The sequence below is a fragment of the Ostrinia furnacalis genome, unplaced genomic scaffold (genome assembly GCF_004193835.3).
Source record: "Ostrinia furnacalis isolate ACB-3 unplaced genomic scaffold, ASM419383v2 OfSCF7348, whole genome shotgun sequence".
In the NCBI taxonomy this organism is placed as follows: Eukaryota; Metazoa; Arthropoda; class Insecta; order Lepidoptera; family Crambidae; genus Ostrinia; species Ostrinia furnacalis.
Genome location: NW_021137587.1, coordinates 349,328 through 373,731, shown reverse-complemented (window position 1 = coordinate 373,731; position 24,404 = coordinate 349,328). Strand labels below are relative to the sequence as shown.

Below are 24,404 nucleotides of genomic sequence, written 5' to 3'. Positions count from 1 at the left end.
CATAATGAATTACTTTAATTAAGGTATAATTCAAAATTAAGTTCACACAGCATTTTTCATGGACATTAAAATCATAAACGAGTCTACCAAATTGAAAATGCCTAGCGTTTGCGAATAGCAATAAACTTACTAGCTGTGAAACTACACTGCGAATTCAGCCCTTTTGTACCCTTTGCACCACCGGCCTGCACCACTGGTGGTGCAAAGGGTATTTTTTAATCCCCTTTACACCACCAATAGTGCCGCGCTACCATTATCTGTAAAACGATTATCTATAATTATAATTTATATAATATATTATAAAGAGGAAATATTTGATTGTTTTTTTGTACTGAATAGGCTCCGAAACTACTGGAAAAATTTGACAACATATATTTCACTATTAAAATCCAAATAATTTTCTGAGTAACAAAAGCTATTAAATATTTTCAAAAGAGTTACTAAAATTATGTATTAAAGTACCAGGGCAACATAATCATAAAGGAGCTATATCAAATTCTTCTTGGTAGACCCGAGAAATAGACATGTATCATAAAATAGCTCCTTTATGGTTATGTTGCCCTGGTACTAATTATTCGTTGAATGTAGGCCCGGGGTATCGTGGGTCTGAAGTGAAATGTTTATAGGCACGTGTTAAGTTTTTCATATTATTATTTAATTCTGAAGTCATTCAAGTATTTGTGTCTTGTAGTCATCATTTCATGTTGATGAGGTGATGATGAAAGGTAAACAACTCCTAAACGCTGTTCCATGCATACAGCCACGCCTCACACATCATGTTATTAGGCTAAACACAAATATAAAAAACAAAACTGCTGAACATGACGCTTCAATTTCCCGCCAAGAATTCCCCTCAAAGTTTCAATGCGTTTATTGCACTGCAATAAATAAATAAAAACTTTTAGGTAGGTTTTGATTAATTTATAACATACAGTCTACTACTAGTTTTACAGTCGATGGTAGCACAGCACTATTTGTTGGTGGTGCAAAAGGGATTTAAAAATACCCTTTGCACCACCAGTGGTGCAGGCCGGTGGTGCAAAGGGTACAAAAGGGAATTCCCTTTAGCTAGGCTTTACTGCAATATTAGAGAGAATAAACGTTAAATATGAGTTCAATAGAATTTTATAAAGCAATGCGAAGGGGCACTTTATTGAGAATGTAAATTTTAAAGGCATGAAAAATACGAGTACAGTCCCTGAATGGTATTAAGAATTATTTGAAGCATTAAAACGCTCTTTGTGTAAGTTCATTTAATTTATTAAAGTTACGTTAAACCTGCAAACAAACTTTTAAATAATATAATTGTTATTTGCTTTTGATTACTTATTGAAAAAAAGTATTTTATAGATATTGTAATTTATAAGACTTTTAAAATGTTTGCACGTAATAAAAGTATGTATGACACTCTACCATTGTTTCGGGACCAAAAATATTGTTTAGAAGAGTGAAATAATGAATAACAAATTAATGTAAATCATGAATTTATAAACTGCTAATGTTTACGCGTGTCCCATTTTCAGTATATTAAATATCAGAGACATTAAAGAGCTATTGTAAATTTGCTTTATCGAGAACTAGCTGACCCGGCGAACTTTGTTCCGCCTTAATGGCAATAAATAAGCAGACTTTTTTTTAAATTTCGAACGGGATAAAAAGTATCCTATGTCCTTCTCCTGGCTCTAAACTACCTCCCTGACAATTTTCAGCTAAATCGGTTCAGCCGTTCTTGAGTTATAAGTGGAGTAACTAACACGACTTTCTTTTATATATATAGATATCAATGAATAATGTATTATAAAACAAAAGCGGGCCCATAATCTTTATTCTTTTAGCAAACCAAACAAATTATTGACGAAAGTGTGTCAGCTACCATTATAATAGTAGTCAAGGAGTATAATGTAATTAGCGCTGACCTATCACACTCGATCTCTTTCGGACATCCATCCATCGTCATCAATCCGACTCGTGCGGCGGACAATCGCCTTACCGCACTATTTTTACCCTGCTCTTGGAAGCATGCCATCAGCTGTGCCCGACTGCCAGTCCGCTCAAATAATCTCCTGGGAAACGCACCATTCCCGTCTAAACACAAAAAAATCGCCGAAATCACTGAACATCAATGAAGCTCCCACCAAACTGCCATTGAGATCATGTGTGTGATAGAAATAAACTCGGTTTGTGGGTGAAAAGTTCAGTTGTACGTACGATGGCGCCGTGAACATCGCGTCGGTCATGGCGCGCCCGCAATGGACGCTAGCTCTAATTTTAATCTGCATACCTATCCTAGCAACAGTGATCACCGCATTCCGAGTACGCGATTTACCTAAAGCAACCCACGAAACGCTGCGAAACGAACTAAAGAAACAAAAATGTGACGATTGTGATGTGAATGAGCTCAAGGTCGGTCAGAAACTGCATAGTGTAAAAATCGAAAGTGCAAAGCGTTATGAGGACTTGAAGAAAGTTACGAGGGAAAAAATACAAGCGGACAGTCGTAAAGAAGTGAAATCAAGTTTTAAATTAAAACATGTTAGTGAAGTGGATGATGATGACGACGACGATGATGATGGTGTGGATTTTATAAAAGACTCTGGTTTGAAACATCAAGACCAAGTAAGCAAAAGCAGTAAGCATACACAAGGATTAAAATTAGAGGTAAAAACCAAGAAAACAATACCACTCAAAGATGATGATGATGATGACGACGATGACGATGAAGATGATGATAACGACGACGACGAAGATGATGATGACGATAAGGTCAGTCCTGTGAAGAAAGCAAAAAGCACAAAAGAGAGCAAACCCGTCACTAAACCAAAAACAAATGAGAAACCAAAAGCAAAACCCACCTTCAAACTTAAAATCGGTGACGACGATGATGATGATGATGACGACGACGACGACGATGATGATGATGACGACGATGATGATGACAAAGAAGTTAAAAAGGTGGCACCAAAAGTAACATCAAAGAAGTCAGTTGAAAGTGATTCAAAACCTGCAACAACAAAGAAAGGAGACAAAACTGAGGCTAAGCCTAAGGAATCTTCTGGTGATGATCACAAAGCCAAAGAAAAATCAACAGAAGCTAAAACAAAGAAAAAGTCTGATGAATCAGTTGAGGAAAAACCTCATGTAAAAGAATCTAGTTCGGTAAAAAAAGAAATAAAAGTGGAGGTTAAGAAAAAAGAAGATCACCAAGATGTGAAAAAACCTCCGAAGGAAAGTAAACCTGATACAACATCTGCACCTAAGAAAGAAGAAAAGAAAGAATCAAAAGATCCCAAAGTAGAAGTAAAGAAAAGTGAACCAGCTAAAAAAGAGGAAGTGAAACCAAAACAACACGAACAAAAAGAAACAAAAACTGAAAAAGAAGATGCAAAGAAAACTGAAAAGAAGCCAGTGCCTGAATCAGTGAAAAAGGACGAAAAGGTTACAAAACCGAAAATCAAAGAAGATAAGCCAGAAGAACATAAAAAGCACTCTGAAAAAGATATAAAAAAGGACAAATCATCGAAGGAATCGGCAAGTAGTCGCGAGGCGTCACCAAAAAGTGAAAGTCATTTGAAACATGTGACGGATGCTTTGTATCGCAGGAATATGTTGCTCAGTGAATTTGAGGACTTTTATGCATTCTTCCCAACTTTTGCCCCGAATTTTTCGCGAATTCATAACCCAGAGTGTAGACGTCACGGACAAATCGTCCTGAGGCAGTTGCGCGGAACGAAGTTATGGGCCTTCAGCAGTAAGTAATTTATACTAATCTGAGTTTAGAGTTTGTTGGAAAAGGATAGGCTTTCTTTTAATAAAAAATGCCGAGACTTTAGTAGGTAACAGTTCCGAATGAGTTGATAAAAATGCATGTTACTGTTTATATTATTGGCTTAATACAGTTGAATATTTTGGCTAAAACTCAGTTGCGTAGTGCGGTCAACAACACCTCGGACTCTAAATTTTTTTGTAAAAAAAGCTGATAAAATGAATTCCTAAAACTTGCTGTGCGAAAACTTATACTTTTAGAGAGCTTTTCATTTGTTCGCCAAAATCGATTGTATTTTCAAAGCTAAACTGTTTTTGAACTACATACATAATGCGTTGTTTCGATTTAAATAAACGGGAAAATATCGTTATTAAAAATAGTATGCATGTAGAGCGCTTTCTGTTTACTGTTTTTGAATAGAATGCCTGGTAAGGGTGTAATGTACTCAAGTTTATTGTGGCTAGCTCGTGTATTATGTATTAAACTGTGTGTTCACGGTCTTATCGCGCCCGAGGTACACAATTGTTTGCAGAACTAGAGTTTTTATTTTTATTGGCACCGTTTCAGATACTTCAGCAACAGTTGTTGCACATAAAAAACCCTTGATTATTTAATAGTTATTGTTGACTTTGTAGTTAATGATTTTTGACAAAAGTCTTGTTATGGGATTTAAAAACCGATTTCGAGTGATGATTTTCTGCCTTTAATTTCCATAAGTATATTTTTTCCATTTTGTTACTGGTTTACAATTTTTTTAAATGTATATTGTACCTATGTTGCTTTAAATTCAAACATACGAGTATACTAGTAGTGATATCAGATAAAATATGTTGCCAGTTTTGCTACCCATGAAGTGGAGGTAGGTAATTTGTTTTTCTTTCCCTCTCATTTTTTAACAAATCTGTATGAGTATATTTGGTTTACTACAGATGACTTTAAAATAGTAAAGACATGACGTGACGTTATCTTTAAGTTTCGCTTGGGAATTTTACTACATACTTGTATTATGTGGTGTACTAATCTGTTAACAAAATAATTTGTTTATTAAATTACATTGTAATAGGTGATAAATCCTTTTAAATATGATTTACCACACTTGGACAATCTGGGTCACATATTCTGTGAAGGTGCTCGTTACGTGACATAGATACGTGTTGCACGAAAACTAGACCCCCCTAGGGAATGCGCATCGTTGGAAAGGGCATTATTGTTCGCGTGTGTCCTTGACGCACACATTACACAGTTTTAATTTTCCATTACAGTGTTGGACGCTACTGCGAAGATTCCCTCAGGGATACTCCAAGGCAATGGCATTCAGCTCGGGGACTTCGATCAGTGCTTGTCAAGCCGCGCGAGGGTTCAGTTGGAGTCAGGAAGTGTGGTGAAGGTTCAGGGGAAGTATTGCCTGGCGAGGCTAGACCTAAAGGCAGATCATCCAGACCTGGAGCTCCCGGTGCATCTGGCGCAAGCCAAGAACCTGATCAAGAGCAGGATCGATGATGTGAGTGCTTGTTCCTTTATATTTTGAAAAAAAAAAAAACGTATAAAACTCATTTGTTTATGAAAGTAGGCTTTTAAACCACTGCTTTAGCGCAATAAGTGGGCCAGTGCTGAGAAGAAGTACCGCAAGAAACTCAGTCACATCAATCTCTTTTTCTAGTGTTTACAGACTTTAAAATATACATACTGATAAATATTTTAAAGTAAAGCTATCTTGATACTGTTTTCCTTGATTTAGCTCAGTGTCTCGAAATACTGGCAGATTTTAATTATGCTTGAATTAATTTAGGTTGGAATCTTTCAGAGCTTTTCAACAGTCAGTTATTTACAATATGAGACAAAGTATTTCAGGAATCTATTGTAATATTGTATTGTTCTTAAGAAGCGGGAAGAACCTGGATGTGGAAAACCTTGGAGGAGGCCTTTGTCAAGCAGTGGACGTCATTTGGCTGAACGAACAAACGAACGATTGTTCCCAAGGCACTAAGCGTTATCATGATTTGTTTAGCCAGGTCACTTCGTGCCGCGTTTTTCGACGCTAAGCTGGGGCGTGTGCGTGCCGACCGCTTGCGAGCCACAGGATGTGGAGGTGGTCATCAAGGATGCCCTCAAGCACTATCAGCATACCAGCGGCTTGGTGGTGCGAGTCAAGGTGGATCCAAACGACTGCCAGGAGTACGATGGAGCCGAGTGGTGGGAGGACTGGTTGGAACTGCCCACGATTTTGACATTGTGAGTGACAACTAGCTCTGAACGTACTTGCACTTAATGCGGTCTATTCAAGTCTATACTCTATTGCTATGAGCAGACTGGGTTGGAGGTCTTTTTAATACCGCCAACGATATGCTTAAGTCTGATTATTTTAAGGCTAAAAAATGTCAAATAAAATGTTTGACTTTGAAATGCTGTTGGGAAATAACCGTCATTCTAGTCTAGAGCGTGTGTACATATTTTAAACTGAAGATACTTATGAAGGTTCTAATTTCCAGATCTTTCTATGGCGTCATCCTTCTTCTGGTATTTGTGGCGACTATGCAAGACTATTTCTCTAGGAGAAAGTCAGAAGAAGAGCAGAAAGATGGCGAAACAGACAAAGGGGACGGCGAGAAAGAGGCAGGTGAAGGAGAAGATGCAGCTCCCCAAAAGACAAAAGGTAGGTAGGTACATGATAACCTAAATAAGGCTTTGATTTTACGTCATATAGTTCGTAGAGACCAGCGTTAGGTAGCCACTTTTTGCAGCGTTCTCCTTTGTAAAGGAAGAACTCCAAGATCCATTTTACCATAGCTCGCCGAGAGTCTGCCCTTTTGATGATCTGGTGCGACCTTGACTTAATTAATTGATTTACTTACTTCCAGATGGCTTCCTAAGCTCTTTCTCGCTGTATCAAACCATCAACAAGCTGGTAGCTCCTGGCACGGACGATGAGATCACCTGCATCCACGGAGTGCGCGGCTTGGCCACCCTGGCTCTGCTCTTCGCTCATAAGTTCCTGCCAGTGGCCGTCATGCCTTATACGAACAGGCTGAAGATTACTGAGGTGAGGAATGTTTACACAAATATTTTATTTTATTTCTACAGTTTCAGGAAATAATAACTAGAAGCTAATCAAAAATTGCCAATCACAAATCATCATCATCATTATCATTTCAGCCACAGGACGTCCACTGCTGAACATAGGTGTCCCCCAATGACTTCTACATCGCACGGTTGGTAGCGGCCTGCATCCAGCGCCTTCCTGCTACCTTTATCAGGTTGTCGGTCCACCTTGTGGGTGGACGTCCCACGCTGTGTCCACGCTGAAGTGGCAGTGGGCAGGGCACATAGTACGCAGAACTGACGGCCGATGGGGCAGCAAGGTTCTGGAATGGAGGCCGCGTACCGGAAAACGCAATCACAAATAGTTTTTTAAGAATGTATTTTATTTATTTTATTTTATTTTTCTTTATTCAGAAAACCACAGCTCTTTATAATTTTGGCCTAATTACTGCCAAAACTAAACTGCCAGAGTTCTTTTGTGTTGTTTGCTACTCCGGTTTTTTTAAATTGCGTATACTAGTAAGGAGGGAGTTGAGTTGTCGTTATTATTGGGACTTTTATTGGTCACTAACTTCCTTACAGTAAACTATGGTTGAGTATTTTGACTGATTGCGTTTAAAAGTAGTATTTTTACGAGTTATTAAAATTAACTCCAGTTAATTTATTGCCAGGCCTAAAATTTTGCAAATGACGGAATGTTATACTACTTATTCATTTAAGGTTCAAATTCAAATTCAATTTTATTTGCCACCTTTGTTACACACATTATAATAAAAATGCAAACTCTCCCTTGTTTAAGCATGATATTAGGTCAAAATAAATGCATAAAAAATGTCGGACGTTAAATCGAAATTGTTAGTTTTAGTTTATTCCCAACTCAACCGGCTTCTGAATGGAAATTTTGATGTTTACAGTTGTAAAACTAGTTAACCAAAACATTTGAAACCATACAGTAATATTCTGCTACAGTAAATATGCAACCATGAACGTGTTTATATCTATAGGGTGGTTAAAATAACAATATTCTAAGAAACTATTAATGATTCCATACACGAGTAATTATTAATAAGGAACCAATTACAACGTAATTATAATGTTTCTAGTATATACCTACCTAGATAGGATCGAATATTATTATAAACTTTACTTTATACTATTATTATAAATACGACCTACACATTAAGGTAGAGTCACGAAATATAAAAAGTAAAAAAGCTTGGATCTCTGTAAAAATATTACTTTCGTTTTAATTTAAATGTACGTAAGTACTATTACTATAAATATTGGGGACAGATAATATTATTATCAGTACTAATATCGGATGAAACCTAATTAAGCTATCAATCAACGTGTATCCCTTGCCAGTAATAAGCCAATCGCTTCCCTAACGATTATGTGCGCCGATTGACTCGATTGGTATCATATCCGTAATGTATCCGCGCCGTATCCGTATTAATCCGTAATGTACGTAATACGACACTAGTTTGTCACAGTGCAGGTACGCAGTAAGGTATTGGATAACAAATTACTATGTTAAAAGGCATTCAATAAAGAAAAGCAGAGTTACATTGAACTTTTTATAGTAACCTATATTATAACTTTCCCACCTTTGAGGTCTGGGGTCTGAATCTTTATTATATTTCAGTCATAATTGTACCTACACATGTAAGTCGAATGCTAAATGAGAAAGTTTATCTCGTGTTTGTAAGATGAATTAATTTTGTTTTGGAAGTTTGTTCTAAGTAGTGAAAATGAAAAAAATCGATATATTGAATTAAACATTAAAGACTACAGAGTTTACATTAAATCTTGAGCAGCTTTTCAAAATAGGTGCATAATAATAAAAGTAGCTAAATTAATATCAATAAGGGCAGTTTTTGCACCCATCGGATAACTTTTATCTGCAGAATAATCTTGGCATATTGACAGTTTTTCAGTTTGTTCATTTAAATTTCAGTTAAATTGTATTCTACAACTCTACGTTATCACGGTAACATTGCATTGCTAAATTTTAGTTTAGCTAACTTACTCCAAACTATTTGTATTGTAGTTGTCTAAACTGCGTATCACGTGCTGCCCAGTATCGCATCTGCGTATAATTTCGCCGGCCGACAGTTAACCTTAGCCGTGGGACATTGCGGGCATCTGCCCGAATATAAATGTCTAGTGTTGTAACGTTGTTCTGATTCTATCGATGCGCTCATGGTGACATTTTTGATTGATATGATGTTATATGGACGATGTTGCGCTGAAATCCATCCTAGACTGCATCCCACTTAACATCAGGTGCGATTGTGGTCAAATACCTGCCTTGTTAAGCATAAAAAAAATGACAATGATCAAAATAATGCATTATTCATTATGCACCCTTTTTGTTTTGTGACCTTTTATGATTTGTGTAATTCTGCTATTTAAATAAGTATTTGTTTCTCTATCGTTCTTGTATCCAGTGGGATAGTTTGATACAATTCTTCTTGCCCAAAGTTATTTTCTAGAATATCGAAATAAAATATTAACTGCAACTATCTTATCAAGGCTAAATGACAGTGTAACAGACACAACATTCTTTTTATAAATACAAACGTACTTGAACTCGGATGAGTTCATGAGAAGATTCTCATATAGGCAGTTCGGGAGAGTATTAATACATAGTAGGTTACGTCAATCATTCTATGCAATACACATAATATAACGCTTCATGAATGAAATATCAAACATCGATAAATCTCCAATTAGCTTTTCGACTGCACTAGATCGAAAGTATTTAAAATTTCTTATACCGAAGAGTTACGGGTGAATTTCGTCAGTTTTCTTAGTGGAAATAAAATTGTTTGTGTGTAGCGATTTGTTGGCACTGGCAGGTTGCCAGACGACACCGCTTGGCGGCGCGCGCGCGCGCCATGTCCAAATGACTCAGAATTCCGTAATGAAATGACAAAACGATAATGGGATCAAGGCAGGGTAATTACACCATTTTCACATCATACAAAATTGACACGTGCTATGTATGACAATATGGTTTGAATTGTACGACATTGGTTTGGTTGGGCACGGAATAATTTATTTACTCAGACTCTTCATTGTTCATAGATTGTTCATAATTGTATCCCTTCTATCATAATAAGTTGTTATGACTGGCTTTATGAAGTTCTTTCATTATTTTCTTTACTATTTTTGAGTCAAAGTGTGATCAATAGCCATTCTTTTTCAGTCACATTCTGATGTCAGACATACTAAAAGAAAGCCTAAGCAGATGCACATAAAATCTGTCTTAATGTTTTTTATAATTTTCCAAAGCAATGTAATATTTGAATAACTTCTTATAATATAGATCTAGAACTATTTATATTGTAGATTTACCAAAGAATGAAGTGATGTCGAGGACTCCTGCTATTTTAATTTGAACAACGTTTCTCGTTACAAAAGATGGCAGGTGGTATTGTATCAGGCGTTATTTATCCAAAACAATACCAAGTCAACATTATAATTTGCGAATTTACTCAAAGGCAATTTAGTTAATTACATTTTATTAACAATCACAATGTAGAGTTAAGATATAATTCTGACAAACATATTTTAAACATAATTTGATGTTTGCATATTATTATAATGACACTGGCTGGGTATACGCACATGAGTTATAAAAAAAACAGATGTCATTTCTTTTTTGTCGTCGATTTTCAATTTCGAGTTTCCAGCCAGTTCTAAGACTGTGGACCTACTTTTTCGTTCGTTCGTTGCGAATAAAACCTCTTTTATTTCCAGACAGTATCCACGCCGTGGTGGTCTTGGTGTCGAGCTGGCTGGGTGTTCACAGACTGCTTCCTACTTCTTAGCGGGGCGCTGATGGCTCACAGGGCTTGTGGGGACAGCCATAGCAGCACGCTTAGGAGACTGTTCTCGAGATATCTCAGGTTTGTTGGGAAGGATTTTTACGTTTTTTTTTTTAAGGGACGCGCGCTGGTAGCTTGTGGAGCTTTTCCATCTTCACCGGGCAGAGTGGCGAGTACAGAAGGTACTCTAGCCGTTTGGCGATCGTCGGTGCGCGTGCCGACGAGGCCGAGTGTGGGCTTCGCTTCGCGAGGCTCGTCCGCGTCGGTCGCAGACCGACGTTCGCGATCGGGCCGTATCGAGCGCATAAGGCGCCCGATCAGTGGCGAACCCAACTAGAGGGTTGCCCACCGCGGTGTTGGACCAAAGTCCAGCCTACGGCGGGCTCACTCTAGTGGGCCCGATCGAGGGGACTACGGACGCGGCCTGAGGGCGCCACGGTAGGCTCGGACCTCGGCTCAGGCCGTGTCCGGGGGACGGATAGGGGGGTTCTTACGTACTACATCATCATATTCTTTATACCTCAGATATGGGCCAGTTTGTATTTCTACTAAGTTAGTGCCTGATGTATGGGAGTCGCACGAGACTGGTGATACAACTAACATATTATGACGTGACAGAGCATACAAGTCTGAAGCACATCTAAAGTCTAGCTGACGTTTGACGTCAGAAAAACATCCTTATATTTATACTTCAGGCACTGACTCAGTTATGCGTTAGCCCTATAGCGGGTACTGTGGAATTTAGTAAAATATAGGGAAGAACATAATGTGTAAAAGTCTGCGCACATACTCGTAGTTTTACACAATTGTAACTATCGCCTGTTTTCACAAACGATGCTTCCTTAAGTGAAGCAGCAAATCGAACGCACAGCGTTGAATAGAGCTCTGTGATTGGTTCGTGTGTCACCCTGTGCATCAACGCGCACTGTGAGACATCATAGTAATGTTTCTGAATACGGGCGTCTGAATTGTGTCAAAACATAATCTATATCTATACTTATAATAAATCTGTAGAGAGGTCAATTCTGTACATGAAATATATTTTCAAAATAACTATCAGGGGGTGATTAGTGATCGATACTGATGCCAAAAATGCAATCAGTAAAATTTTTGTCTGTCTGTCTGTCTGTCTGTCCGTCTGTATGTTCCTTATAGAAACAAAAACTACTCGACGGATTTTAACGAAACTTGGTACAATTATTCTTCATACTCCTGGGCAAGTTATAGTATACTTAGGAATTCCCACGGGAACTGGAATTAGCGGGAAATTCCTTTTGTATGAAAAATCTAAACCGCTTAAGTTAGACGCTTGAAATTTGGCATGTAGGTACCTTAGTAAACTTAAAGCTTAGTTACAACAAGTAATTCTCGAAATTCCCACGGGAACGGGAATTAGCGGGAAAATCCTTTTGTATAAAAATCTAAACCGCTTAAGTTAGACGCTTGAAATTTGGTATGTGGGTACCTTAGTAAACTTAAAGCTTCGTTACAACAAGGAATTCCCGAAATTCCCACGGGATCGGGAATTCGCGGGGAAATCCATTTGTATGAAAAATCTAAACCGCTTAAGTTAGACGCTTGAAATTTGGCATGTAGATACCTTAATAAACTTAAAGCTTAGTTAAAACAAGGAATTCCCAAAATTCCCACGGGATCGGGAATTAGCGGGAAAATCATTTTGTATGAAAAATCTAAACCGCTTAAGTTAGACGCTTGAAATTTGGCATGCAGGTACCTTAGTAAACTTAAAGCTTAGTTACAACAGGATATTGCAAAATTCCCACGGGAACGGGAGTTAGCGGGAAAAAACCTTTGTATGAAAAAATCTAATCCGCGTAAGATAGATGAAGGGGGTAAAACGGGATCCACGCGTACGAAGTCGCGGGCGGCCGCTAGTAAATAAAATATGAAACTAGTCACAGGATCGCAAATCTTTAGCAATTTTATTTATTCTTAGGCAATTAAAATTTATCAGCGTGGAAAGCAACACGTAATTATAAATAAAATATGTGTAACATTTCTCAAGTTCTGTTCACAGCCCTTTTAGACTTTACACAATTAATTGTAATTTGTAATTAACATGCAACTACACGCGTTGTAAGGTTGTAACATCTTTTACTGTATCTTTGCTATGTTCAGTCGTATTTTATTCATGTTTGACCCCAATCTCACCTGATGTCGTAGTACGTGTCTATTCCATTATTAACTTTACTTTACTTTAAATAATGCTTACTTCTTAATTCTTTATACATTTTATACAAAACCTTATTTTGTCTGTTCTTTCATGAAAGTGAAATCGATTAATATAGACAGAAAAGGAAAATAACTGATTTTTAATTAATTAGTTTATTATTTTAATTTTAATAGTTGCTTACGCATAAATGCATTAATTATTTATTCAAGTTTACACCCAATCAAAATCACACTGCCTTTCTGCATGACCCAAAGGTTGACTGGCAGAGAATGCTTTAAGTCCATCCTTTGTACTGTAATTTGCAATAAAGTTGGGGTAGCAAGGTGGAGTGGAGAACACGTACCGGAAAGCGCAGCGTAGCACGTCCACCCACAAGGTGGACCGACGACCTCATAAGGGTAGCAGGAGGGTGCTGGATGCATGCCGCCACCAACCGGTCATTGTCGAAATCATTGGGAAAGGCCTATGTTCAGCAGTGGACGTCCTAAGGCTGAAATGATGATGATGATGATTACTGCTCCTCCTCAGGTTGACTCCAGCCCTGCTAGCCGTGGTCCTGTTCTACGCTTATGTGTGGGACAACATCTCCTCTGGCCCCATGTGGGGGTCCCTCGTCACCAAGAACGTGGAAGTTTGCCAGGAAGGCTGGTGGTGGAACCTGCTGTACGTGCAGAACTACTTTGGATTTGAGGATATGGTAGGTTTTAGATGATGATGATTAATAAATCATATAGAGACGACAAAGGTTTAACTCTACTTATTTATTTTAAAACCACTACACTGAAAAAAATGTTTGGTACTGCTTACACAACAAAAGTGACCACCAAACACTTTAGTTATGAGGAACAAAATGTTGTGTAAATTAAACAAATAATTCTGTAGTGAGCTAGACTTAGTTTGGTTATAGTTAACACTTAGTTCGGTGGTCACTTTTGTTGTTGTAAGCAGTAACTAAACATTTTTTTCAGTGTAATGCCTTTTCACCATCAATACCTAATTTTTAAGTGACCCCTCTGGTAATACATAACAGGAATTTTGTTTTCATAGGGATCACTTAAAAATTAGGGATTGATGGTGAAAACGGGCATAAGTATTTTGGTGAATCCACAATTTTAAAAGCCTCTTTAGGGTTTCCTTATCAACATGCAGTCATGTCTGTTCTTTTTTTTTATCTTTAACTGAATTTACAAATCCAAAGCTTTAATTTTAAATGGATATCACATTAATTATGTAGAGGGGTAAAATAAAATCTTGAAAAATAGACCAGTTTGTTTTAAGTTTTATTTGCATTTACGACATAAAATAAACAAAAGAAATATAAAATTTACGAATACATTATTATCTATTTTGTATCGATGCAACAAGTGACAAAAAAGGTCAGTGTGTTGACTGCTCAAGGAAAAGCCACCTGCACAATATTTAGCAATTGTGTAGAAAAAGCGTGAGTAATGACGTCAATGATCCAAGAGAATAAATGTCTGAAACTTTAAGCTGCTTGCACCATCTAACTGTAATAATAACAGAAATCGAAATAGGGTGGATTGCACCGTAGGCTTGGTTATTGGTTAAAGTTACCGTCCAAGTTTTTAGCGGTAACTATAACGGTGACAGTATTATTTAACTGTTAAATAACAAACTTTTAACTATTAAATACTATTGTTAGAGCTAAATTTAACTTTCATGGTAACTTTAACCAAGCCTACGGTGCAATCCACCCTAAAGTGATGACTGCTTTAAAAACAGAAAACCTAAATGATTGTTTCCAGTGCGCACCACAAACCCATCAGCTGGCTCTAGATATGCAGCTGACGATCCTAGGCAGTGCTATAGTATGGGCCATACAGTCAGATATTGTCGGAGCCAAGTTTGTCATCCCAGGAATCCACGTGCTTGCCGCTTACTCCCGGTACAGCACTGTCCAGGAACACAGGCTGACGATGCTGGCTTATCATGGAGTTAGGTGAGAAGATTATTTGGTTTTTACAGCAAAAATATTAAACTATGATTGGCAATATTACTAACGAGGATTTCGTTTGGTTACGGCTCAAATGGACCACCTTCTCTGCCGTTGCTCGATTATAAATTAGAGAGAAATCATGCAAGCAATAGCTGTATAAATAAAGGCGAGAGGTTGTACTTTTTGACATTCCAGAGTCAAATGGCATAGGCTGAAATGATGGATGAAAAAAGAGTGAGAACTACCGAAAAAACCTACCTAACTTCTATGCCTCATCTGGGTATTAAAGACAGCTTATGCGCCGAGAGAGTCCTCTTCTGTATAAAACGAGTCCCGCGAGCTCGATAATTTTAATTTGATATTTCAAAATAAAGTTTGATTACTGTTATTAATAAACAAGCATCATAGTACAAGCCAGACAAAATCAGAATTTCCAGCCCTACCTATTTTTAACGATTGTAATTAACATGCTACTAATTAGCGATTCTGTTTCAGTGTCAGCCAGCTGTACCGAACTGCTCGCTTGAGTTACACATCGACTCTACACCGGTCTACGCCCTACTTGATTGGACTTAGCCTAGGGCTCGCTTTGAAGAAGCCTTCGAAGCATGGGAAGGTGAGCTGAAAGACCTGTTACCTAAATTATAAATACTTAAGTGATTAATGTACTCTAGTCCTAGCAAAAGAGTAAGTACTCAACTTGCAAGCAGTGTAATGCATAGTACTTGTAAAATTTATTTTGCGATGGACTAGGTGGTCAAGGCTTTAGGTATTGTTGGTACGTTGCATGGATGATGGCAAATCAAGCTAAACATTCTGGCACATGTAACTAGTGCGATTTTTCATGAAAATAGCTGGTTTCTGATATATTACATTAAAATAATCCTCATTTGGAGTTATGGACAAATAAAAACAACATTAACAATGGCAAGAAAAAAATCTACACTAAAAAAATCGACCAAGCACGCCATTCAATCCTACGTAAATTCGAATGACCGATAAGTATTCTAGATATTGATCTCCGTTAAGTACAAAGTCTCTATACCGAGACCACCAAACTCGTGTTATAAATAATTGAGTTGCTCTGTGGAATTCTTTTTTGGCCCTACCTCTAGTCTACTTAGTCCAGTTTTTAGTTCCATTTACATATTCATATTTTTTTTGTTAAGTTTAACGTCATCTCTAAGTGATGGCGTCATTAATATTTATTTTCTGGTTAATTATGCTCATTGACCATACCTTTATTCCACCTTATCCAGTTTGTTACATATTCATTGTGATTTTTGTTCAGTTTTACGTCATCTCTAAGTGATGACGTCTCTAATATTTATGTTCTGGTCGACTATGTTCTTTGGCCCTACTTCTATGTATATTCCATCAAATCCAGTTTGTTACATTATTCATAGTGTTTTTGTTTAGTTTTACATCATCTCCAAACGATGACGTTGCTATATTTATTTTTTTGATTGGCTGTGCCCTTTGACCGTATATCTAAAATCCAGTTTGTTACATATTCATAGTGCTTACACGAGTTAGTTTAGTTTTACGTCTTAAAATTGAATTCTTGACCGTATCTATTTTTTGTCATTTAATCCAGTTTGCTATTAATAGTGTTTCGTCAACATTTTTTAAATTAAATAAATGTTACGAGACTTTTAGCAATTCTAAGATGAGGAGTATACAAGCAGTATAGGCACTGCAAAAAAAAAACGTCCATAGTTCGATATACATATTCACCACCACCAATAATTTAAAATCTTATATTGCACTAGCAATTAATAAAAAGTTGGGTACGAAACGTAATTTGTATCTAAGTACCTAAAAAAGGCGCTTCTTTATTGCACACTGCACAAACACTGGCAAAAACTTTCCACAACTTTTCGAAATCTCCAATTTTCTTTTCAGATAATGCTGATCCTCGGCTGGTTGACCAGCCTGAACCTCTGGGGTCTGGTGTGGTGGGCAGGACTAGACGCTGGATCCACCACGTACCGGTACAACGTAACGTTTGCTGCCCAATACGCGACTTTTGCACCCGTGGCCTCGGCCTTGGCTATCGCCTGGATTATCTACATCGTGCACAGTGGGCACTGTGGTTAGTTCTAGAATCTAGATCAGTGGTTCTTAACCTTTAAGTCACGAGGGACCGTTTTACCAAATTTCTGTCTTGTCAGGGACCACTTTTTTTTTTTTCAAAATCCTATGAAAGGCGAGGTCGATTTCTCCCCCACTGTGCGCCGTTTGCATTGTGTTGACTCGACTCATCATGTCACGTCACTTGTTTATTACGATGTCTTCGTAGACCACTTGGAATGCCTCCAGGGACCACCAGTAGTCCGCGGACCACCGGTTAAGAACCACTGATCTAGATGAATGAGTGTCTATGAAACACAGAACTGTAGCTTCTAATGTGATGGTAATAAATTTTAATGTGATTTTGTCCTACTAATTTATAAATGCGAAAGTTTGTATGGATGTCTGGAATCTGGATGGCTGGATGTTTATTACTCTTTCACGCTAAAACTACTGAATGGATTTTGATGAAACTTTACAGTATGATTGTACACTAAATTTCACGTGGGTGACAAATAAGCTAGTAACAAATAATTCACTAATAAGCCAGTAATACCACCAACATTCACTTCAATGGTAGAGTTTACGAAGACGAATTTTTTGTTGTCCCAGGACATTCACAAATTATATTGTCTATGTATATTTTTATGCACCTTAATTGAGATATACAGTCTTAGCAGAATTTGAAACATTCATGATTTAAGAAAGATTACATAAGATAAGATTTTGAATTTCAAGAGCACAATGCGAGTATACCAACAGTAAGTTTATTTTCTGTTTCAGATTGGCTATTGAACCTTCTCAGCAGTCGTTTCTTGGTGCTGACCAGCCGACTCTCGTACGCCCTCTACCTGTGCCAGTTCATCGTCTTCCTCACAAACGCTGGCACAGTCAGAACTTCTACTGAATTTACTCTTACATCCTTGGTAAGTTCTACCCAGCATATTCAGCATCTCAAGAGAATTGCGCAATTGGACTTTTGCGCATCAGTGTTATAATGATCCTGTATTCAACAAAGGCTGGAGTCATGTCCAATTGCCTTGATTGTACATAATCCATGTCAAAAAATTCATTTTTTTTATACAACAATGTGGCCAATAATAAAAAATAATAGTATGATTGTAACTACACCAAGCAGTACTCTTCCGAATAATAAGGCTGAAATAGTAAGACACGGGTCTTAACGCGACGTTTATTATTGAGTTACATTATGTAGTCACGGCTTGACGTTTCGGCTGCGATGCTGCAGCCGTGGTCACAAGCAGACTACATAATGTAACTCATAAGCCGTGAGTACATAATGTAACTCAATAAAAACGTCGCGTTAAGACCCGTGTCTTACTATTTTAGTTGAAATGGAACGCGAAAGTTTAAAATCTGATATAATTAGGCTGTTTTGTCAAAAAACCCAAGTGGAAGATACGGATACAAAGACGTGAACCCGGTAGAACTGACAAGCCTAACAATTATCTTACAATACGAGCAACATAATTAGATTTATAAGGACAAAATTCTGACTATCCTTGCATGCAGATTGAGTTTAGTACTCTAAATTCTAAACGCAAACATACAGTCGTTAATTCTTCTATGCAAAATATACTCACGAAGACTAAAAAATACTATGATAACTTATGTAATTTTAACAGATGCTATTTTGCGATAAAAATCTAAGTCTGCCGTCAACATATCACATTTCCAGGGTTTTCCCCACAATATTTTGCGTCCACCCGACAGGGTCACGGGGCTAAACTGCCCCTACATAAATAACTCGGTTTGGGTGAGCCCGTGACAGCAGGTTATTTTCCGATGGTATCTCATGTCCTGACCAGAGACGAAGTCTGCATTTTTACGCATATATTATGTCCAGTAAAGTAATATGGATCGCGAGATACAGTTAAAAAGTTTACCAGAGAAATGTCAAACTGTATTCAGGAACACTGTCGGAAAAAGTATACCTACTTATATTTATCTTAAGCAGCCTCAATAAAAAATAAATTATCTAGAACCAATATTATTCAAAGAGCTGTTCTTTAAGTTTAGTTTAAAGTTAATATTCAAAACATTCTCGCCACTTAAATCATTCTTCCAATAACAACATTAAAAATAGCCACAAAAAACTTTTAAAAATATCCGCCACCCCACAATAATTGGATTACTAATCTACTGTAGAACCTTCTAATTATGATAGTAAATAAACGACGAAGCGTCTAGAAGTGGGCTCAAAAAATAACCCCAACTTTCCGTAAGCGTGTTTTTGTTTACATCCAAAAATAGATTAATTCATAGTTACTTTTAGTTGATAACAGTTTTGTAACATGTGTAACGACTTCGGACCTGTTTTAAGCAATGTTGCTAGAAATATCCGTGTATGTATCGCAATGGGCGGCCAGTAATGACCTCTTTACATTCACGCCGCGTCTTTGAATGGGAAGTGGAAGGCTTCTACAAACACATAAATTTATGAAGCATTTTAAATTCCACTCGATGTTTATTTCTAAATTTGCCATCCATCTCAAGGAGTCCCATAGTTATTTAAATTCAGATGCATCGTAAATTAAGTTAATTATAAATCATTGTGTTTTTGTTTTTGTTCACAGTTAAACGTACAAGAAATCGTGGCAATTCTTCTGTCGTCGATAATTTTAACGCTCACATTCGTCATTCCAATGCAATCATTACACAAAGTTTTTACGTTTTCAACTAAATCAGACAAAGAAAGTTCAGAAGTTTCAGAGGAAAAGACAGAAGAGAAAGAAGAACCACAGCAAATCGAAGAAAAACCCGAGCCAGAGGTTATAGAAGTTCCGCCAGTAAGAAGGCAACATCTAGTAGCACATAGAGAAGTACTGGAGGAAATTCCCGAAGCAGAAGTGGAGTATGAGATTCAGAGAGATAAAAATGATGGCTTAGAAGAAATATTAGAGGAAGAAGAAGGAAATGAAGAGGAAGACGAAAGAACATTAGACGATGATGATTTGGAAATCATTGAGGAAGAACAGGACGGGGGAGAAGATATATGGGAGGGAAGAGAGGAATATCCTCAAAGGAGGTTGTACAGACGAGATGATGATGACCAGGACTTGGATGAGTGGGAGTGGACTACTAACGGGCCTGGTCGAAGTGGAGCTCAATACTACCGATATTCTAGATAGCGTTGTTTACCTAATAAATTGATACCCTTGCTTTTTATTCATATTTTTTATCTACGAGTATATGCTACCTATGAAGGTAGGAATGATGGATGACGAAGGATGATAGGGCATGAACCTCTTATCAGTTTTTGGTCAATTTTGGTATTTAATTAACCTAAAAGAAGGTGCTGGGGTCAAGACTTTTAGGGAGAGCCTTAATTTACTAATTAGGAGTATTATCAGGCCTGTTCATCTCCGCGAGTTTACATCGAAAACTAAATACGCACGATGGCCCACCTACAGGATACTATTCGACAAGGCCTCATATACGAGCGAACATTGACTCACGCACGCGTATTCTTGTGTATGATGGAAGAAAATAAAGAAAATGGTGTACTAAATACTGTGCAGTATTTAACTGCCTAAATAATAATAAAAACACAGAATGTACTTTTTTAAGTTGCCTCAAGACACTGAGAGGTAAATAAGTAGTTTTATTCATNGCCCCAAATGTAAAAGCTTAACTGTAACATAGGTTTCAAGTGATTTTGCATACCTAGTAACATTCTCAATTCATGCTAAATCATGTATTTCCTCCGCCATTTTCCGCAGTTTGGCACCTCACGTCACATCATTTTACCGAAGTCAGCCCTATAGCTTCGGCGCAGTGCCGATCACTGACGTTTGTCAACAAAATGGCTGCTTGTGCGTGCTTGACTCTTGAGACAGGCTAAATTACACCATATTGTTAATGACATTGAGCATATTTTTTTTAAATACCTTCGCGAAGTAAAACTTCTGTACGTAGTACTTATTATTATTCTGTGGTATTATGCCCGTTTTCACCATAATCCCTAATTTTTAAGTAACCCCTATGGTAACACATATCAGGCATTTTGTTTTCATAGGGGTCACTTAAAAATTAGGGATTGATGGTGAAAAGGGGCATAATTTAATACTCCTAATCAGTAAATTAAGTCTCCCCATATGTCTTGATACCCCTGCAAGTTCGTTCAGGTTCAGTTTATTAGATTGATGGGCATTAGAAGTTTAGAAGCTCAGAAATTTTGGATAAGTATTTTTGTTTGTTAGATGCACGATGAAGACTGTAAAACCTGAGTGCAGTGATGCAACACGAAAACACGTTTCTAACACCACATACAAAATATTGACAAAGTAATTTATTTATGACTAGCGGCCGCCCGCGACTTCGTACGCGTGGATCCCGTTTTACCCTCTTCATCTATCTTACGCGGTTAAGATTTTTCATACAAATGTTTTTCCCGCTAACTCCCGTTCCCGTGGGAATTTTGCAATATCCTGTTGTAACTAAGCTTTAAGTTTACTAAGGTAATAGCATACCAAATTTCAAGCTTCTAACTTAAGCGGTTTTGATTTTTCATTCCAAAGGATTTTCCCGTTTATTTCCGTTCCCGTGGGAATTTCGGGAATTCCTTGTTGTAACTAAGCTTTAAGTTTACTAAGGTACCTACATGCCAAATTTCAAGCGTCTAACTTAAGCGGTTTAGATTTTTCATACAAAAGAATTTTCCCGCTAATTCCTGTTCCCGTGGGAATTCCTAGGTATACTATAACCTGCCCAGGAGTATGAAGAATAATTGTACCAAGTTTCGTTAAAATCCGTCTTGTAGTTTTTGTTTCTATAAGGAACATACAGACAGACAGACAGACAGACAGACATACAGACAGACAGACAGACAAAAATTTTACTGATTGCATTTTTGGCATCAGTATCGATCACTAATCACCCCCTGATAGTTATTTTGAAAATATGTATATTTCATGTACAGAATTGACCTCTCTACAGATTTATTATAAGTATAGATTTGGTGAATCAATTAAAGCTAGAACGATACATTCTGGCAAAACTTTGTCTGTTTTGCCAGACAGTGGAAAAATTTTGGGAGATCTATACAAGAAGGTACCTAAATACTATTTTGACGATGATGATTAAAAGTATGAAGCTGCATTTTTAAAAGAACGACTTGTTTTTTTTAAATCTAATGAAATATTTTAGTATTGTACATTTTGACTAATCTCAATACATTGACAAAAAAGTCTACGTACACGTAGTTCATTAAAAAAATGACAAAAAATAACAACACTGCTGATATTTGTAAAACAATGTAGGTACGCTATCGTACAAGTGTGGTATGACTATGCTGTGTGTTGTGTAAACCTAGAAACGGTATAATAGAGCCATTTAAAACAGCGATTTTACGAGCTTAAGTGTTAAAAAAAATCTTATACAAGGTACAGTCAGCATCAAGTAGTTCGTGACACCCAAAGTGGCCAAAAAGTTGATAACCTTACTCCAATTGTAACAAAGACGTTCGTTCGTTCGTTCGTTTCGGCCGAAAGACGTCCACTGCTGGACAAATCATTAATTAACAAAGACGTGTTGCGAATTATTGGCTACTTTGGGTGACATTAACCATTTGATGCTTACTTGAACAGGATGCAATATTTTTTCTTCAGATCGAAAAGTTCCCAACCGTAAAAACTATCATAAAATGCCGAAAATAATGTTTAAGCTGATGATGACGAATGTGTGGATGATATCATATTAATACGAGTATATTTATGGGTATACCATAAACTATTTATCGAATGCGCGTCAATTGCCAGTAAAAAGTATGAATCGCAACAAAAAAATTGTGGTTTATAAAATTCTAAGCGCTAAGTAAATATTAAACACAATAATAATACTTGTAATGTTTGGGTATTCAATAAAACCAACGCGATTTGGCTCGATAGAATAGTTTTTACATTAAAGTAAATAGATTCAGTGTAGGCAGTACCTATTTGGATTTAACTGGTTTGAATTAATTATGATTTCATAGATTGATTTCGTAGAGTTACTTAGTTTTTAAGTAATTTAGTATTAGTTGGACATTTGATTGACTTTATGATGGGATTGACATAAAATTCATAAAACACAAACTAATTTTATTTTTCAAGTAGACTTTTAAAAGTACTTTTACACGTCTTAGTATTAACCCTACCACTGCTTCGGGACAATAAATGGGCCAGTGCTGAGAAGAAGCAGTGCGAGAAACTAAAGTCACTACTTAAATAATGTCAGTTTTTTTTCAAGTTATGGGATCAGCGATTAAATTTTATAGAGCTATAGAAATAGAAAACTGTCACGTTGCAATTTACTTACGCACATGCTTTATGTATTTTTCTGTGGTCTTCTTTTTTTCCGATTATTCATATTCATATTCATTTATTCACTTCGTAATGTTACAGGAGTTCCAACAATAAATAGACTTAATAATAGTTTTTTTGAGATTTTAGCTAACAAAAAATACTTGCTCTTACCTAGGTATATTTCTAAATTATGTAAAGAATGTGCCAGCGGTCATGTGCCAACAGCATGATGTAAATTTAACATCAGACAAATGGGCTTTTTGGAAAAAAATACTGTCGCTATTTCGCAAACTTCAAAATCGAAGGTCAACAGAATAATTGACATTTTATTCCATCAACCTTTGCGTTTTATCCGCGTTTTGGTATTTTTTTTTATCCACAACGAGGAAGCTCTTGGCCTGTATCTCACCTGATGGTAAGTGATGATCAGGCCGAAGGTGGAAGCGAGCTTCACCCGGAATCCTCAACCACGGAGGAACTGGCTATCTTACCTCTAACTGTCGGAACACAACAATGCTGTTAACATTATTGTTATGGCGACAGACTTAGGTAAGATGGTGGTAGCTAGCCAGGCGGACTTAGAACAAGCCCTACCACCAACCAAACCGAACAGAACAGTCTGCCCTCACTGGGAATCGAACCCGGGACCTCAGTGTCTGAAGTAGGTGGTCTTACCACTGACCACAGAGGCGGTTAAAATAATTTAATAATTTATCTTATTTATATGCAGGCGTATAAAATATGTAATTTAGTTATCTGGCAAACGGTGTACCTATTTTAATAAAATTAGTGGTTACAAACCAATTCTAACTATGGCCTTTGCCTCTCGAAATACACCAATGTCCGCTACTGACTCTATTAGGCCCTCTTTCCACCAAGCAGAGCGGAGCGGAGAAGTGTAGAGCCGTCAATTTTTAGGGTTCCGTAGCCAAATGGCAAAAAACTGAAACCTTATACATTCGTCATATCTATCTGTCTGTCCGTCCGTATGTCACAGCCACTTTTTTCCGAACCTATAAGAACTATACTGTTGAAACTTGGTAAGTAGATGTATTTTGTGAACCGCATTATCTTATCTTATCTTATCTTATTTTAGGGCCGCGCATGGGCGCAGGGCACGTCGACCCATTAGGATCTTTTGTGCTTCCCTATACCTTTATCCCCCCTCATCCGCAAAGATCCTTTCCATATAGTGGATCAAGAGCTTGGGTGAGAAGGACCTATATTCTTCTGGTGTCGG

General features: G+C 37.3%; 1 protein-coding gene across 1 annotated transcript; it reads left to right on the top strand.

The window, feature by feature from the left end:
* The first annotated feature begins 2,024 nt into the window (after nucleotides 1-2,024).
* Nucleotides 2,025-20,042, top strand: LOC114364090 (uncharacterized). The gene is made up of 12 exons (XM_028320087.1): nucleotides 2,025-3,748; nucleotides 5,026-5,264; nucleotides 5,772-5,995; nucleotides 6,253-6,416; nucleotides 6,622-6,803; nucleotides 10,568-10,716; nucleotides 13,358-13,526; nucleotides 14,596-14,789; nucleotides 15,282-15,402; nucleotides 16,692-16,881; nucleotides 17,643-17,785; nucleotides 19,457-20,042. The coding sequence occupies exons 1-12, from the start codon at nucleotides 2,236-2,238 to the stop codon at nucleotides 20,009-20,011; spliced, it is 3,843 nt and encodes a 1,280-aa protein (XP_028175888.1). The 5' UTR covers nucleotides 2,025-2,235; the 3' UTR covers nucleotides 20,012-20,042.
* The last annotated feature ends 4,362 nt before the right edge of the window (nucleotides 20,043-24,404 follow it).